Source organism: Papaver somniferum, chromosome 8 (assembly GCF_003573695.1).
Source record: "Papaver somniferum cultivar HN1 chromosome 8, ASM357369v1, whole genome shotgun sequence".
Classification (NCBI taxonomy): domain Eukaryota; kingdom Viridiplantae; phylum Streptophyta; class Magnoliopsida; order Ranunculales; family Papaveraceae; genus Papaver; species Papaver somniferum.
Genome location: NC_039365.1, coordinates 130429567 through 130447334, shown reverse-complemented (window position 1 = coordinate 130447334; position 17768 = coordinate 130429567). Strand labels below are relative to the sequence as shown.

At 34.1% G+C, this 17768-nt stretch overlaps 2 protein-coding genes across 9 annotated transcripts; both read right to left on the bottom strand.

Moving 5' to 3' along the window:
• Window positions 1-1010: 1010 nt before the first annotated feature.
• On the bottom strand, window positions 1011-5858 carry LOC113301163. 5 transcript variants are annotated; one of them, XR_003336054.1, is made up of 10 exons: window positions 5447-5858; window positions 5040-5114; window positions 4371-4786; window positions 4168-4249; window positions 3883-4066; window positions 3417-3803; window positions 2951-3169; window positions 2698-2862; window positions 2034-2622; window positions 1011-1874 (listed from the first exon to the last, which is right to left on the bottom strand). XR_003336054.1 is itself a non-coding variant. In XM_026549930.1 (8 exons), the coding sequence occupies exons 5-8, from the start codon at window positions 3765-3767 to the stop codon at window positions 2494-2496; spliced, it is 864 nt and encodes a 287-aa protein (XP_026405715.1). In that variant the 5' UTR covers window positions 3768-3803; window positions 3883-4066; window positions 4168-4786; window positions 5040-5114; window positions 5447-5858; the 3' UTR covers window positions 1011-2493. The 5 variants fall into 5 exon arrangements, 1 of the variants encoding a protein (XP_026405715.1); XR_003336053.1 differs by having other exon boundaries at window positions 4168-4786; XR_003336056.1 differs by having other exon boundaries at window positions 4168-4786; window positions 5040-5111.
• Window positions 5859-8947: 3089 nt separating this feature from the next.
• Window positions 8948-14512, bottom strand: LOC113303049. Of its 4 annotated transcripts, none has more exons than XM_026552038.1 (8): window positions 13501-14512; window positions 12206-12498; window positions 12008-12133; window positions 11634-11714; window positions 11228-11286; window positions 11000-11072; window positions 10743-10860; window positions 8948-9324 (listed from the first exon to the last, which is right to left on the bottom strand). In XM_026552038.1, exons 1-3 carry the CDS (start codon window positions 14438-14440, stop codon window positions 12086-12088), a joined length of 1281 nt encoding a protein of 426 aa, XP_026407823.1. In that variant the 5' UTR covers window positions 14441-14512; the 3' UTR covers window positions 8948-9324; window positions 10743-10860; window positions 11000-11072; window positions 11228-11286; window positions 11634-11714; window positions 12008-12085. The 4 variants fall into 4 exon arrangements, with proteins under 4 accessions (XP_026407823.1, XP_026407821.1, XP_026407820.1 ...); XM_026552036.1 differs by having other exon boundaries at window positions 10993-11072; window positions 12211-12498; XM_026552035.1 differs by having other exon boundaries at window positions 12211-12498.
• Between the last annotated feature and the right edge of the window lie 3256 nt (window positions 14513-17768).

Sequence of the window (17768 nt, the reverse complement as noted above, 5' to 3'; positions counted from 1 at the left end):
TTTTGATCATGAAAATAAATTTCTTATATATCCTAAATAATCACTGATTTGGGTGCCCACAATTACATCAAGTTTTACTTGGCAGAGGATTAATCTAGGATGCAAATATAGTTTTACATCAAGTTTTAATTATCAACAATATTACAATCAATACACTGTCATCGCATCAATTTTCTCTCCATTATTAGTTGATCATTAATTACCATTCTTGAAACTATAATGAAAATTAGAAGAAGACTTAGTTTATGATTCACAATCGTGAAATTAGATAATAGAGTACCAATATGCATACGAAAAAGAAAGATTATGACATTGGTTTTTCTTTTTTTCTTTCTTTTTTTTTTTTTTTTGCTGATGAAGAGTAGGACGTAGGTTAGTTTAAAGATTATGTTACATTCAAAAATGAAAAACCAAAAATACTCGGGCTAAAAAACTAAACTGTGATCGAGAGTTTATGGAGCCGAGAGAAGTCTTTATTTCCGCCCATTTTGATCTTTGGTCAACTTCCTTTGACCAAAAGTCAGCCTTCCCGCATCCGTTCTAGCTTTCCCTATAACAAAAATCAAATAATCTTCTGAAATGCTACATTTATCTTTTTTGAACAAATTATTATGTTATTTTTTTAACCTAAGTTTTTGTTAACTTTAAAAGGAATAAATTTATCCTAGACTGCATTTGTTTTTCTGTCAATGTATTATGTGAAGATATTTTTCTCGGATTTTATTTTTATGTGCAGGGTTCATGCACAGTATTTTTTATTCTCAGTTACTTTTGAATTGTTATCGAACAAACTATTTTGTCATCAATTAAACTATTATGTGAACCTAACAGCTTAAACCAAACTTGAAAAGTATCTACAACTCTTTTTAAAATCAAATCTTTTTAACTTTGCAGAAATATACCCTGTGAAGAAATTATCCACATGTTTTATTTAGCCCAAACATTAAAATAGAACAGTCATACATATGAACAAGATTTTAAGATTAACTTTGAAGATATATAGTGATATTCTGAACATATTTTAAAATTAAGTTTCAAGATATATAGTGATAATCTGAACCTAAGAAGTCTTATTAAGGTATATATAGAAATATATTCTATGCAGAAACTATCCACATGTTTTATTTAGCCCAGAGATTAAAATAGAACCGTCATACATATGAACATGTTTTTAAGATTAACTTTGAAGATATATAGTAATAATCTGAACTTATTTTAAGATTAAGTTTCAAGATATAGTGATAATCTGAACATAAGATGTCTTATTAATGTATATATATAAATAATCTAAACATAACTGAGTAACCTGAAAGCTGTTTTTTGTTGCATTTATTCCATGCAATTGTCTTCTTTCCAACTTACTGCAGGTGTGGTTGCAGTGAGTAACTTGAAAGTTATTGTCGCCCTCTTCCTATGAATCTTCTCTTTCAGCAGCGCTGAATCTTCCATGCTACTTTGAAATCCATCATGGTTTTCATTTAGTAATTGTCTTTTCATAAAATGACAAGCATACAATAAGCAGACATTAGACTGCCCTTGTTGTGGTGTTGGAGCATCATAGACCATAGCTTTAGAAACTTTCTTTAGGCCTTCCTTCTCCATGAACTTGTTGATTGCTCCCAAGCTTTCATCTGCCACTTTTTTGGCATTTGTATAGTAGTGGTCTCTTGATTGGTCAGACAACGAATTGTAGTGCAAAAAATATTTCTTCTGGACAAAGTACTCCAGCAAAGTCCAATGTTGTGTAGAATCTAACTCTTCATGGTACAATGGTATCATGATCTTCTTCACACTAGAAGTCATATATTTGATATTGGTAATGTAACTGTGTGTTTCAATGATGTTTGCATGGTATCGTTGTGTTGGACAAAAAACTGAAATCAATTTCACAAAATGACTTAGTAGCAAGTACGATATGAATTCATTATTCACTCATTTTCAAAACTAATGCTACTAGAAGATTTTTTTTTTGTATCTTTATGATGGTTTTTCCCCACAAATATGTGAAAATATTAAATTCAGTAATGACTCACCAAAGACTTTGCATCCAGGTATAGTACTTTGATGTACTTATTGATTGTATCGTCCTAAAATGCTTTCTTGAGATTATAAACTTTGTATATAAGGATACTGGTGTCCAAAAATGCATTAAACATGAGGTCCTCGATACATTTCCCTGATATGCAAACTCTGTGCTCATCCTTATCGTCAAACTTTGAAGTTACCTTAAAAGCAATTGACCTGCAATTTTTATAATATTGAAAACTTAATTTCGTTATTGAAAACTTAACGAAATTTAATAAACAATATCTTATGTCGTTGTTGTTTCTTTTTTGAAGAACTTCGGTACAACATCTTGCTGGTGTTGCTCCATTTGCAAAAATAGTTTGATCTTATTGACATTCTTCTTCAGTTGCATGCCAGTTGATCTCAACTTAATTTTGCAAACTTCAGGTGCTAACTGTGTTTTGGATGTGGAGGAAATTTTTGACTTCATCTTGCTTTTGTCCTTATCAGAAATCTGAATTGAAACAGGGGAGAAACTAGGTGTACTCGCTCCTTTTTGCCTTTATATTTGCTCTCCTGGTCTTCATTTTTTCTTTTCAAACTCAATTTGCTTTCCTGCATATTTTACATTTCATTACAGATAGAAGAAATTCAAATACTTTTTTTATTTTTTAAAGTATGATTTCAAACCTTTGTAAAAATGGATCCTTCTGGTTTTGTGCTTTGAACAACCGAAGCAGAAATATGGTCCACTAAAATATCAATAGATTTTTCTAGATTCCTCAGTGGCATATGGTCCACTAAATTATCAATAGAATTTTCTAGACTTTCAACAGCAATTGGCTTCTTCAGCATCTTGAAGAGAAAACAGATGAAACTTGTTAAAATGATGATTTTATTTTTTTTAATATATAAATGACAATAGATTTATATCTTTTTGTACCTTTTGTATCCGAGCAATTACATCCTTTGTTGGAGTGGCAACCTTTGGTTCTATTTCTGGTACTATCATCAGCTTCCTTTTATTTGAAATTCTATCAAGTCGTTTAATGAGTGGTTCATCATCCATTGATGTTTGACTTCCTGCAAGTATTTCTGTTTGTTCGTTCGTTGATATTTCTCGTGTTGAAATTTCACTTGGTCCCTCCTCTATTTCGAAACCCTGAATTTGTATACAAAAACAAAATTTTATCTAAAAGAAATAATCCTTCAGGTTTCAGTAATGAGAATAAAAAAGAAATATTTGAAGAAGGAATCATTATGTGTAGAACGTATTTACACATATTTACTGTGATGATATTATCCACAAACTATATACTTGTTCAAAGTCTTCTTTAGATATTTCTTTGGTTGTAGTTCACAGACAAAATGTGTGTACAGTATATAGTTAAAGATGAAGAAAAAAATACCTGTTCAAAATCTTTTGTGGAAAAACCAAATCCTAATGAAAAGGTTGGGCTACTTGTTTGTGGACTTTGTAGAACTCTTCCACATAAGTTTTCTGGTACAAAAGTTTCAGGAAGAAAACAGTCTTCGTGTATTTGGCTCAAGGTAAGCTCTCGTTCAATTTTCACTTTCATATTTGTTACGATTTCAATGTTTTCCTCCTCTTTCCCAACCGTTTGAATCTTGACAGAATCTTCCTCAACCTCAACCTTTTGTATGCCTTGTACATCATTGTCACGACACAAATTTGGAACTTCACTATCGTCAAGTTTTGTTACTTCGCAAGAACAAAGAGTGTTATCTAGGAGAGTCATGATAGCTCTTTCAGCGGATTTTTATATCTCTGAAAACTATAAATATACAAAATAGAGTTTGTAAGCAAAAACAAACCCAACATATGCAATAAGTACTAATGGAAAAGAAACTTACTTCTTCAGTACTGTCATCACTCAGAGATGGTTCATATAGAGAAGCATAAATATGGGCCCCTTGAAAGAATTCTTCTAACAACTTTTGATTTGTGCTTGTTTCAATTTCATTCAGCTCCAGCAATTTATTAACCAAGAAAGGAATAAACTTCAGCTCTTTCACGAACTCTTTTGATAGGTATACCCTAGATAATAAAAATTATAAAAATGTTAAGATTTTTCTTTTAAATGACTTTAAAAAATTTCTTTTAAAAATTTGTAAATAAGGAATCCATTTTTTACAAACCTTTTTTTTTTTGTTAATAACCCATAGTGTCATTCAGGAAACCCATGATTGCTCTTGCTGCTTCTTTATTTAGTTCAGAAGACTGTGGTTGTAATCAATTGACAAATTAGAGACTTTTTAATAACTAAAAGAGTGTGTGCATTAAATATCCACAACATAAATATAACATGTTAGATATAAAGTATTGTAATTTTAAATCTTACTGGTGTTGGATTTCTTATTCCTTTTTTTTTTTGAATCATCCGAACCTCTGTTTCCAGATCCTTTGTTGTGTATTTCTTTTCTTTAACAAATTTTATTCCATAATTATCAAAATCTGGATCCAAAATTTCTTGTTCTTGTATATTCAGATACACTTTTTCTTCTAGAGTACTCGCTACTATAGAAATTTGTTGGAAAGCTTCAAAGTAAATTTCATTCATTTTTTCCTCCATTTTCACGTTAATGCTGTCATTGTTAGACTTCATTTGTTGCATCATTTCCCATTTTGTCTTGATAGCTTATCTTAATTTCTAATACTTCCAATTTGTACTTTCTTCAACGGACACTCTTGTAGTTCTTTGCTCATTTCCTTTATTTTGATATTCTTTGTCTTGTTGCCTAAGTGTTTCATTTTCAACTGCAGTATTTGAATAAAAAGTCATTCTCAATGTCAGCGATTATATCTAGTACAGAAGGAGAATGTTGTTAACAAAAAGAAAAGAAAATATATCAATACATAAGAGCTTAAATATATTTGAACTCTAGCTAGATTATAAATTTATTTTGTGTAGATATTATCCACATATACTATGTGTTGGAACTATTCACATGATATGTAAGCTGACACATTAATACATAACAACTTAAATATATTGAAAAATTCATCTTACCGAATTCGGTGAATCATCCATGTATTTTTTGAGCTTTACTGAGGAATTATCTTTAATTTTTCAACTCAACATCTACTGGAATTGATCAATTAAAAAAAAAGTATGAATTAAAAACAAATCTTAACGAATCAACAAAAATTAAAACAAATCATAATTTTAAACAAATCATAATGAATCAACATTACATTGAAGACACAAATAAAGTCTGAATTAAAACATAAAGTACATCTCAACAGATCAATAAAATAAAGAAATACAAACAAAATCGAAAAGGTATCGTTAAATCAAACAATTGATAAGTTTAAACAAAAAATTGAACTCAAATGGATCTGTAAGAAAAAGAAATACAAACAAAAATTGAAAACGTATCCTTAAATGAAATTAAACAGACATTTCAATTACAATACCTTTTATCTGTCATTTGTTTTGATTTTAAGCTTCAATTCTTATTATTGATCGAGCAGAAATTGATCGTGAATAGTTAATGGAGACGGAGAAAATATCAAGAGAGCCCAATGGGGACGGAGAAAATAGATTATAACTAATACACGATAATTCCTTAAGGATAATGGATAATGGAGACGGAGAAAATAAATTATCTTTAAAATAATCACAAAAAAGAATAAGAATAATGACTAACTAATTAAAATATTCACAGAAAAAGCATTTTTGATGCAGTAATTATTCACACAAAAAAAACATTATTTTATCCACGAGTATTTTCTGTGATGGTATTATACACAAACTCAGTATACTCCTCCAATTTTTTCTGTGTAGGTATTATTCACAAATTGTAAATATTTGTCTGGTTTCTTCTCTGTAACTAATAAAATAAAAAACTATAAATATGTTGGATCAGTTTCATAAATATGTTTGCACCATTAAATCAAGAAAAATGAATTATAAAGGGGTAGGATCTGTTGACATGGTTATATTGACATAATCTTCACATTTTAGCGTCATTTTTTTTGCTGAACCCAACCGACAATGAATTTGAAGCTAATATTTTGGTGACATGTTCTTCTTATAAGTCTCTACATTCCAACAATAAATGAGAGCATTCCATGAGGAATGTAGAGTTTTACATGAGGAACATGTCACCAAAAAATTAGCTTCAAATTCATTGCCGGTTGGGCTCAGCAAAAAAATGGCGTTAAAATATGAAGATTATGTCAATATAACCATGTCAATGGATCCCACCCCAATTATAAATCAAAAAACTTAGATGGAATATAAAGGTACCTTTTTATGTGTCAGTTGTTTTGATTTTACTCTTAAATTTCAATTTTTTTTACTTTCATTTCGTGATTGAATGACTGTTTATCCTAAATAGTTAGGATCAATGTAGTCAATATCGGCCGTATCGGCCGATATATCGGGGATATTTCGGATATCGGCCCAGAACGATACGATAAGAAGGATATCGGGGATACGATATTCGCCCGATAATATCGGCCGTATCGGTCGAATATCGGCCGTTTCGGTCGATACGAAATTTTCCTACATTTCCCGATATGAGACGGTATTGGTCGTTTTCTATAAAGTTTAAGGATAATTTTCGCGAAGAAAGTCTTCCAGGTGGTAGTAGAGGTGCATGTAGCTCTCGAAGCAAGTTACTAAAGTTACTCTTTTGTATTTTTGATAAAATTGATGTTATCTATTATATCTTATCCGAAAATGTGTGGAGAAAATGTTTAATATAAAATTATAGTCTCTAAATCTAGAACCGATATTATACCGATATTTCAACAATAATATCCCCGATATAAAATCGTACCAGTGTATCGGTCCCGGCCGAGATGAACCGATATCCGATATTAACTACATTGGTTAGGATTATATAATATGTTAATTTTAAGCCATTTTATGTGTAGGTTCTTTTTACTAATTGTTATGTGCAGGTATCATTTTCAATTTTATCCCAAGAGTATTTACTGTGAAGATATTGGAGTATATACAATCACGAAGATCCGCATTTTATTGCCATTTGCCGTTTGATGAAGTTGGTGGAGGGAAAGAATTGACATATTATATAACAGTGTGATTAGTTGGTGGAGTTTCAAGCAAACTATCGTTGCTTTCATATACTTATAGTGCCATCAGTTTCAATTTGTGAACCTTAATATGTAATTGGAATGTTATTGTAAACACATCCGTCAAACTCTTTCTTCGTTTCACTGTTTTTGCATGATGTCCATAATTACTAAAGGTGGGTACCATTATTAACAGGGTTGGTACCGTTTGAATGATCCAGTGACCAGGATCACTTATAGTTTTTGTTGTCTTGTGTGAAATGATACCAAGTTACCAACCCAACTAATGCTGGTACCAGAGTTTAGAAATCTTGTCATTTTTATGGCGTAGAACCTTTTCTTAAAAAATTGCTCTTTTTTTTTTTTTTTTTTTTTTGTGAAAACAAAATTGAAAGCTTTAAATCTTCTCTGAGGGTCGTGAACAGTGTCCTGGGCGTCTGGATCTATATGAACCGAGAAAAAACTGTCACACACGTGCAAGGCTCCTGCACGTTTCCCGAAAGGCTGGGCCACAGGGACCCACAAGAAAAAAAAAAAGACTGAAAACCGATTTTGCCCTTGTTTTTTTTCTCGGTTCACAGAGAACCACCGCATCACAAAATGGTGAGGAACCGGAAAGGGTGAACTAATGTATTTGTTTAACAAATATCCCACTTGTAAGATTCACAAATATAATGCACACGAAATGTGTGCATATAATTAACCATATAATTCCCGAGAATTCACAAGAATTATGACTAGTGACTATGCATACACTCAGTATCGGAATAATTTGAGAAAGGAGAAAAAACATGCATAAAACTTGTTGGTGCTTACAGGTACGATCTTATACTTCAGTGAAGAGTTACTTTAAGTTTTCAGCTTCCTTGTACATTGTCTGCAGAAAAGCAGACCTTTAATGAGAATCCTATACTTATGGAACTTCCGCCCAGTACTAGAATTATTTAAATGGTTCAGCTCTTATTTAAATTGCTGTCTATGTTAATAGGTAGCCCTTGCATATTCGAAAACTCTGAGAAACCCAAACCAGGTTCCGGTTCCTTTCTGGTAGTGTGTTAAGCTAAAATCTCTCTACAATTTCAATATAATTATATGATGCTCAAGGTCAAGAAAGTACTGAACTGTTTCGGACGGACTCCACTTTAGTTCAAAAATAGATTAGTGAAGATGTGAACTTCCACTGTATAAGGAATACAACATAGCCGGTCCCCACAAGAAAGCTTCATTTATAAGTTCGAAGTGAAAGTAAATGAAAATCCATGTATAGAATTCCCCCAAGTCCCCCTCCCCCGATCTGCTGCTTCCTATACCAAGGGATCTATCAGGAAGAACAAAGTTACCACTGACTTCAGAAAAAATCACATATAGTCCAAGACTCCAAGTAATGTATAAATGGTTCCAGATGATTTCCTCTTAGTTAATAAATGCTCATTTTCCTGCTCATTTTCCAGAAACTTTCCAGAAAATTTTCCTCTTGGTTATCGAACCTTTGTACGTCATCAACTTAAGCCAAACCATCCAGAGGACCTCACACTTCTTCGTCTTTGAGGTAATCCTCCAAGGAACACATGCAAATGCAGAATTTAATTGCAGGGCAGATGATAACCCAATTCTTGTGCATTAAAATTAGATGGAGTACAGTTACACTAGTGGTAAGATTGCTAAAAAACTAGATGACACTAGTAGCAGTATCTCATGAGATACTTAACAGAGACCATAAATTATAAAAGGTAAAACATGATGAAATTCGTCAAAGCAGAATGAGATACGTCATGATTCATCATTCTAACTCAATATCCTCAGCATCAACAGCTTAAATTATGTGTATTAATTGAAAAATATAAATGCTCACTACTAATAGAAAAGACTAAACAGTTATAAAATTGTAATATATAGGCATAAAGAAACTTTGCAACCGATAAAGAAGTAACAGTCCTACTAGGACGCCTTAATAAAATAAAAGTCGGATCATCATTACCTTATTGCATCTTGCAGTTCATGAAGAAGCATCCTAGGCAATAGATAAACAAGTTTTCTCTTTACTAGCACGCTTTAATAAACAGAAGTCGCATCATCATTACCTTATTGCATCTTGGATTTCATTTGCACCTTCCACTTGAACAACACTCTGCTAGGTGAAGTAAGATGCAAGCTGACAAACGCGGCTTAGACAAATCATTAGAGCTCATTGGTCGCATTCACCGGTGATATTATAAACTGAAGGCTGTAGCAAGACCAGGTGATTGCACCTTCTGTAATACCAATCAATCCACATATTTCAAAATCTCATGAAAAAAAAAAAAAGCAAAAGCAAGCAGTAGGTCTTGCTCACATATGATCAATGAAATGCCCTAGCCAGAATAGAAAAACTAAAGCTAAGTACGCAATATCAGTATCAATTATCAAATTAATAACCCAAAATAAACGCACCGGCAAGTGGTTTTAGAACTTTTAAGTCAAAATATAAGCAACTTCTAGCCTACGTCGTTTATGAAGATATGCCAAAATTTTCATAATTCTGCGTGTGTGAATAGGGTCCTTATGGCAACACTACAAGAACTAAAACAAAACCTTTGCCAGAATTATAGGATTTCCAAAAATGAAAAAGCCATCAACGCCTAGATAGCCGACCACCAAACAATTAGAGCGACTAACCAGAATGCCTACTGCAAGTAGACGGTCACTCTGTAGGAAATCCTATACCATGTACATGGGATTTAAACCTTAAGGAACAGACAAGACACACATGAATCTTTCTCTCCTTTAGTTATATCATCTATTGATCATTATTTTGACCTACCTTATTTTTCCTTTCAACCTTACTTCCAAAAAGCCTGTACAGCTTTGCATCATACCATAAACTGGTTTAACTTACGTCAGAAATTACGCTTTTAATACGTGGTTTGCAGGATATAACTGGAAACTGGATGATATAGAACCTAATTTAAGTTGCAGCAAAAGATAAAACCAGAATGATGGAATAGTAATTATAGTATCGCAAATACAAGTATGCTGTCCTAAAAGTATGGAGCCGAAGAAGAGGGATACTAACAAAAAGAGGGAAAGTTAATGAGTCCTTGAGGAGTCTAAAATAGAAAGTGAAAGATGTAAATAGAGGCTTACTATATTTATTGCTTATTTAAAGATAATCGATCAAAAGATATCATTATTAACCAGAAAATTACAAAGGACGCTTCTTATGGTTTATGAAAACGACTTAAGAAGAGAGCAAAAAAAGGATTTCTAAAGCTCTTACAGAAAGGAGACTACAGGTCTATGATGAAGTATTAAGTTTACTATTATCTTAACTATGTAATAAATTTTACGTCGAGCTAAATTAGTTTGTTTTACTAACTGCTGACCATGTACTCGACGATCAAGGACGTGCACCATCTGTACAGATCATTTAAGGCATCACTTGTGTAAGGGTTAGCCTGGAAAGTTTCAACCCTCCCAAAATTATTTCTTTTTCGTCTTCACTTGAACTATTAATCAAATTTTTGCTTCTTTTATTTGCCTTTTCATTTCAATTTCAATTTACTTTTAGTTTTTATATTTATTTTCTTCTTTTCAACTTAAATTGCATGGTTACACAATTTGTACAGGCATGTCAAACAGAAAAGTTTTTAAACACGTATTGAATAGATCACGAGAAAGGACCAGATCATACCTTTCGAGCTCAGTATTCATTAGGCCATATCTGCAACTCGAAACCAACACAACCTGAGCCCAGTACTTCAGATAAACAGCACCAAAGTAATCAAAGAGAAGCAACCAGCAATGGCCATCTGAAAATGCAAACCCACATAGTCAGCTTCCTTAGTCCCTTAATTAAATAAGACACAAACCTTCAAGAGCCAACAAAGGTGTGAGGTATATAGAACAGTAATAGCAGTAGCATGTCAAATCACAAGCAATACCACTCACTGCAAAAGGACACTGAACCATAAAGCCAACTCCATCAGCATGAACCAATTTGACAGACATAGAACAGAATTACCTACCAAAGTAAGAGAGCCAAACAGATATTAAGAAAAATGTAACAGATACAAGAACTCCATAACCAAAATGTGCATCAATATTACAGAATTGAGAATTGTAATAGCTGAGTCACAATTATAAAAGAAAAGAATAAAAAAGAGCAGTTGGTTTTACCACTGCAATCAAATAAATCACTTATCAACTTCAGGAGATTGCGTAAGCAAATATATTGCCTGCAGAGAGAACAATGATTGTCAAAATTCTGAAAAGATATAGTAGTGGCATATAAGAAAAAAGAATGCCTAAGTCAAAATGCAAACAAAATACTGCCACACCAACACCGCGTCACGTTATCTAGAAGAAGGAAAATGTTTATTCCTGGAAGAAAAAAAGTGCTTACTTATTCCTTTTACAGAACTCTTGATAACATGTGATGATTTTTATGGATTTATAGAGGTGAAATAAATACTCAAGGTTCTGTGGCGAAACAATTCTTTTGCACTACTACAAGAAAAGATTCAATCAAGAAGAGATTCTAACTAAAAACAAATTTCTCTTAAAAAGAATAAAATCTTCTCACCTTGTCCAAGAACCAATATTGCCTTTCCTGAAAGAGGAATTACATTCTGGATCCTTTCGCTTGAAAATATTGCTTCAACAGCTAACAAGGAAAATGGAAAGCAATGATTGGTCAACAGTCAAATATTATTTGAACATATGAACCATGTCATTCAAAGAAAAATTGGAGATGAAACATGTTCTTTGACTTCAAAGAAACTGGGAGAAGTGCAAAGCAGATATGCAAAAGCTCCATAAAAAAGCAAACACAGAGACTGAAATAAATAAGCAAAATGTAGGTTTCATCCACAGCCAATGAAACATCGATGCCATGCTTAAATATCAAGCATCTGTAGTATTATAATTCTAAGGAAAGATAAAATAACATGGTAAGACCTGAGATCTGCATCAGCTTTTCCCCAATTTCATGTTTATCAGTGTCGTTCACATGAATTGCCATTTCAGATATGGACATCATGTGAATGGTGTGGAGCCCATCGGATATCCAAAAGTTATGCATTCCTGCAAAATGGACATAAAAGATTATAATGCCAAAGCACTTACAGATTCATGTAGAATGTAATCAGGGGATACCTTACTTGTAGAAAAATCAGGAAGAACAAACAGCATTTGAGTTTTCATAGCATGACCCAGACGCCTCATCTGACCAGTGGTTTCTGACCCAGGAGATGTACCATACATACTCAAAAGGTGTAAATCTCCTACTGAGTCCAAAATTAGCAACCTTTCATGCGAAAGAGCTTGGACTGAAACAGCTTTTGATACTGTGACCAATATCTGATTTTGCATCTCCACACCCTTAAAATTCACAAAAAACGAGCCACCTAAACCTGAGTCCTGTTTTAGCTTTAAAATCCTATGCTTCACTGCAAGTATTGTATAGGGCACAATCAACTAAACAGGAGTATATAAGCAGCAGCAACTTAACTAAACTCAACAAATGAAGGATCACATGCAGATACTAACTTTTAAGTTTACCACTTCAATACTTTTGATCCTTATCAGATTTAAGATTTCATTTCTGGTCGCTTAATCAATTTTGGCATAGACTATTTCCATTATTCCCTAACTTTCAAAGCATATAAAATATATTAGAAAACCATAACTTCATTCAGGTTCAACACTTAAACTCAGATTGTTTTCTGACGTAGTAGGTACAAGTGTACCGCACATTACTCAGAGAACCAAGATTAGGATCCGTAAATTATTTTTGTTGTACAAACAGTGTTGCCATTGTTTACTATTTAATCTATTCCAGCTTAGATGTAGTCTAAGATAAAGTTTTGAGAACTAAGCAGCTGTATGAGATGCACAATATCGATTTTTCTTCAATTATGCATTTCTTCTTATGAGAAAAGAGTGCCTGCGGCATTAGTGTTTATAAAAAAATGATAATGAAACACCTAACAACTCAACTTTGGAAAGTAGTTTTGTATGACCCTAGCCTTGATTAGTTAACAAAAGGGACATCACGTAGCAGAAGAAGAGATGTTCCATGATGCCATTATACAGGTTATGTAATAAACACTTCATGCAATCTGGTATGTGACATGCAAATTAAAGTGATTAATTAGTGTGGACCATATTCACTAGTGATGTGAAGGCTACATTATCTTTGTGACACTCAAGTCCTTATCGTATAATACAAAACCTTTTCATAAACCACGTCTGAAGGCAGATAGATAGAACTCCGTAAGGTCTCTAGAATAAATAATACAAAGCACTGAATTTCTCCTTTATACTAGATTGTATAATACATGAAGATTAGCAAAGGTTATAGAAGCGCAGTTGTGTTATGGGAGATAAATAGAAAATCGAGCGCAGATGTCTTATGGAAGATAAACAGAAGAATAAGTAACCCAACGTACCAGAAAAAGAATTCTCGGCAATTTTCCCAGTGTAGCCATTAGAAGCAATCTCAATTGTCCCTTTCAAAGCAGTACTTTTCACACCATGACAGCCAACCACAGATTTCGAACTAGCCACAATAGAACTACACGATTCATTGCTTCCATTAGCATATCGAATTGGTCCGTTAGGTATATTCATTCCCTGAACCTTTGAAAATGCATCGCTGTCCAGGCCATTCTCACAATTTTCCTCTCTCCTCCTTCCAGAATCTCTAGGCTTCTTCACTCTAGCCTTCACAAGTGTCCTCAATGGGAAAACCCTAACCCCATTATCCTCACCCAAAATCAAAAACCCCAACGAAATAGTAATCGAAGAAATTGGAAGACAGCAATCGATAACAGCACATTTCATTAATTTCACACTTTCATCATCCACAACTTTTGCACCAAATACCCAAATTTTTTTAGCAGATACAGAATGCAAAGCGAAAAAATTAACTGACCCAACAAGCTTGACAGAAAATCCATGAGTCAGATCAACGACTAACCCTAATTTACTATTGTCAAGCTTAAGGTCACTTTGACTGCAATTAACTTGGGCTTTAGCAAATACCTGGTTCTTCTGTAGTACCCATAATCGAAGAAGAACCCTAGAACCACCATTATGCGGACTAGCAACAATAAAAACAGTACGACCTTCAGTTGAATTTGGGTTCGATTGAAGACGAAGAAAACATGAAGAAGAACAAGACGGGGGAATTAGGGTTTGTTTGGTATTAGGAGAATCATAAGAAGAAGGTGAAAATGGAGAGAAAGCAGGGAAAAGAAGTATAGAAGAATCGGAATGCATTAAAGCTAAAGACTGAGAAAAAGGCTCATATAAAAGGGAGGCAACAAATACCTCCTTTGAAGAATGAGAAGATGACAGATTCAATTTGGAAGCTTGATAAGTAACCATTACCACCACTACTCTAGAAAGAAAGAAAAAAAAAATAACAAACTTCAGACCATTATTTTCTTTCTGGTTCGATCTTCTTTTGAGTTTGAAGTGAGGGAGAAAGAATGGAAGAAAGCTCAATATAAATAGTTTGACCCATTAGAAATTTGGCTGGCCGTATCGGTATCCATATCGTATCGTACCGGTCCTGACTGTTACAAATACATTTTTTTTTTCGTAAAAGAGGAAAACCTCCTCGTATCGTATCGGTCCTCACTGTTACGGATACTTTTTTTTCATAAAGGAGGAAAACCTCCAATACAGTACATTAATACAGGAGTTAATATACAGCCGATTGTTGAGATCGGAAACCGTTACTAGAATTTTCAAAATCATAACACAAACATCAAATCCATGGTAAATCCACCGGTTCTTCACCAACCATCCTAAACTTACAGATATAGATTCCATCTCAGAATTTTAAAAAAACAATCCCTATCAAATGGCCTAGTTAGTTCCGAGGGCAGTGATTGGATCAGATCCAACCCGGTATTTTAAAAAACATGTAAACCTAGATTACATGAACTAAAGTATTCAAAATAACAGTATCTTATAAAATCAAACAAACAGAGCCTAGAGTAACATTGTCTTGAGTAACTACGGTAATAGAGCTTGAAGTAACAGTGTCTTGAGTAACTACGGAATTCTGAATCGGTCTTTAGTGGTATGGGTACGGATGTATCAGCCTGAATCGGCATTTGAGTCTCAGTAACAGTGTGAGTTGATGAAGATGTTGATGGTCTTGATCTTGTTGATGCTTTCTTAAATTTCATAGCTAGAGATGTTGTTGTTCTTGTTGTTGTTGTTGAAACTTCTATGTAAGAAAGCTTGATCTTACATAATAGCAACATCTTCAACTGAGTGAATAAAACAACCAAAACCCTCATACCAGAAAAATAGCCTACTTCCCTAGTTGATAAAACAAGATCTAAGATGATTTCCAAATCATGTACACACTGGAGAAGCTTGTCGTGAAGCCGGTGTCAGCAAATCACAAGTTTTACATCCCTGCTAATAGTAGTAACTAACAATAACGTAAGGCATACTATAAAACTTACATACATAATCCAAAGGAACAACTTTAAGGCTAAAAAAAGAAAATATAAAACATGAACGAAACCTAAATCCGATCTTCCTTGAGAATAAGAAACTGATGCTTCGAAAAGGTTTGAAATCAGATCTCAAATAGTCTGTATGTCTAATACTCTTCTCTCATCAGAAGAAAAACATACCAAGACCAAAATAGTCATAGATCTATCAAAGAAGCTTGAAACAGCAAAGGAAAACTCGCCGGAAAAAACCAAAAAGAGTATTCAAACCAACTAAAAACTACAGATATGAGAGCTAAAATGAGAAACAAGCTTTGAGTGATGATTGATATATCTGCTCAGATCAGCTCCAAAGGAATCGATCTGAGTAGAACGACGCTCACTCTTTTAGGTTTTTCGTCTCAGGAATTTGGGGGAGAAATGAGTTTTTTCGTCTCTTTCAAGTACTGAGAATTTATGTGTGGTCAAGGTTTGTCTTCTTCCATAATGTAGAGTTGCATATATTAGTTGTTTAAGTACATTTTTAAAAAGTTTAACATAGTGGTTTAGTAGATAGTGTGGTACTTTCCTCTCCTAAAAACCTAAAAACCTCTTGACGAAAGAACCAGCCGCCTGGACTTTCTCTGCTCATATCGGCTCCTTTGGAGCTGGTCTGAGCAGATCATCTCCATCACTTTCTCAATCCCATCTTTCTCTTTTTATTCCTTATTTTTTCACCTTTTATTTTTCGGTTTGGATTTGCTTCAAATCTTAGCTGACTGTTCTTCCCTGTTCAAGCTTTTATAGTTATTAACTTATTTTTCTTTTTAAGGTTTCGATCTTAGCTTTACTCATAGGCTTCTCGTTTTCCGGCGTTGTAATCACAATCGATGAAGGTAATATGATAACAGGAACAAAATTAAACAGATATGCAACATTAGGAACAAGGGATTCACCAAAGATACTAGCAATAAGAATTTCTCCAAAGACATTAGGAACACTACCCCAAAATACACCTGCAACCTACAGTGAAAAAACACCGATTTCGATGAAGATTCAGACTGAACCTGATCGACTCATGTTGATACATGAAAAATAATACTCCTTAACGGGTCTGGGGTTCCCCCAAAGGGGAGGCAGGTCTAATGTAAGACATGGGGACTAAGCCCAAGTCCAATGAGAAAATACCCATGAGACAAGAGGGATAATGAAGGGATTAATGAAGAATAAAGAGGTTATATTAAGGAAGGAATAACATTAAAAGTAATAAACGAAGTTTAGGGCATGATGCATGATGTCATAAAAGGGGAGGCTTTTGGAAAGTTTATATAAGGAAGGACAAGGTACAATGGAAATGAAACTCTCTCTCTTACCATTCCTAGTAAGTGTGGTCATCAGGTGTGACTAGGATGGGTAGAACCAAAACCAAAATCACCTTTCAACATTTGACGACCACACCCGAAGGCTCGTGCCTAGCTCATCATGACACACCTGGTAAGCGCTAGCTCAGGCGCGGTAGAAAATCAATCAACCAATCGACCCATCAACATGGATGAAGTAACAATAGATGAGAATGAGGATAAAGAAGAGGAAATACTAGTTTAGGACACCGTCAAGCAACCAGCGGTGCACGAACCCTAGAACAGAGAGATAGGCGCAACAAAGGAGAAAAACACACAGGTGACCCAGGCACCAAAACCCCTCATATCTAGCCCTACAAGATATACGAAAATAGTTGGAAGAGTGTTTGCGAAGAAAGCAAGAACTAGAGGGTTGGATAACACAAGCAGTGATAGCGGGCCAAAGTGCTCCCAAAGAAGTAACAAGGGGCGATGACACAAAAAGGGCAGGTCAACAGCAATATCACATGAAGAGATGGCAAAGTACCTAGAACAAAATTACCACGTGATAAAACAAGACAATCATTATCTCGTAAGCATCCCATGCTCAGCAAATATCCAAGAACATCAATACCCTGAAGACTACGCATCCCCGAAGTTTAATATGTATGATAAACAAGGGAATGCGTGAGAATACCTTAGCTGACTCCTATCAGCAATGAATGATAAGGTCTCCGATGGAAAGCTGTGTATAACGTAATTTCCCAAGTCACTAACATGCACGGCATTCACCTGGTATGACAACTTGAAGGCAGAAAGTGTGGATTCTTGGCCGACCGTGTCCGCACTTTTCCTTGGGAAGTTTTACTCGGCCAAGAGGAAAATCACGTCGATAGACTTGAGCAGGAGTGGCCAGCGGAT

What these genes read in the sequence shown, in the direction of transcription:
- LOC113303049 (XM_026552036.1), bottom strand. Translation starts at nt 14,440, where the DNA reads ATGGTTACTTATCAAGCTTCCAAATTGAATCTGTCATCTTCTCATTCT. An exon ending in TGCCGAGAATTCTTTTTCTG is followed by an intron (nt 12,499 to 13,500) that starts GTACGTTGGGTT and finishes CAATACTTGCAG; the next exon opens with TGAAGCATAGGATTTTAAAG. An exon ending in TCTTCCTGATTTTTCTACAA is followed by an intron (nt 12,134 to 12,210) that starts GTAAGGTATCCC and finishes TCCATTTTGCAG; the next exon opens with GAATGCATAACTTTTGGATA.
- LOC113301163 (XM_026549930.1), bottom strand. Translation starts at nt 3,767, where the DNA reads ATGACTCTCCTAGATAACACTCTTTGTTCTTGCGAAGTAACAAAACTT. An exon ending in CCACAAAAGATTTTGAACAG is followed by an intron (nt 3,170 to 3,416) that starts GTATTTTTTTCT and finishes ATACAAATTCAG; the next exon opens with GGTTTCGAAATAGAGGAGGG. An exon ending in TAATTGCTCGGATACAAAAG is followed by an intron (nt 2,863 to 2,950) that starts GTACAAAAAGAT and finishes TTTCTCTTCAAG; the next exon opens with ATGCTGAAGAAGCCAATTGC.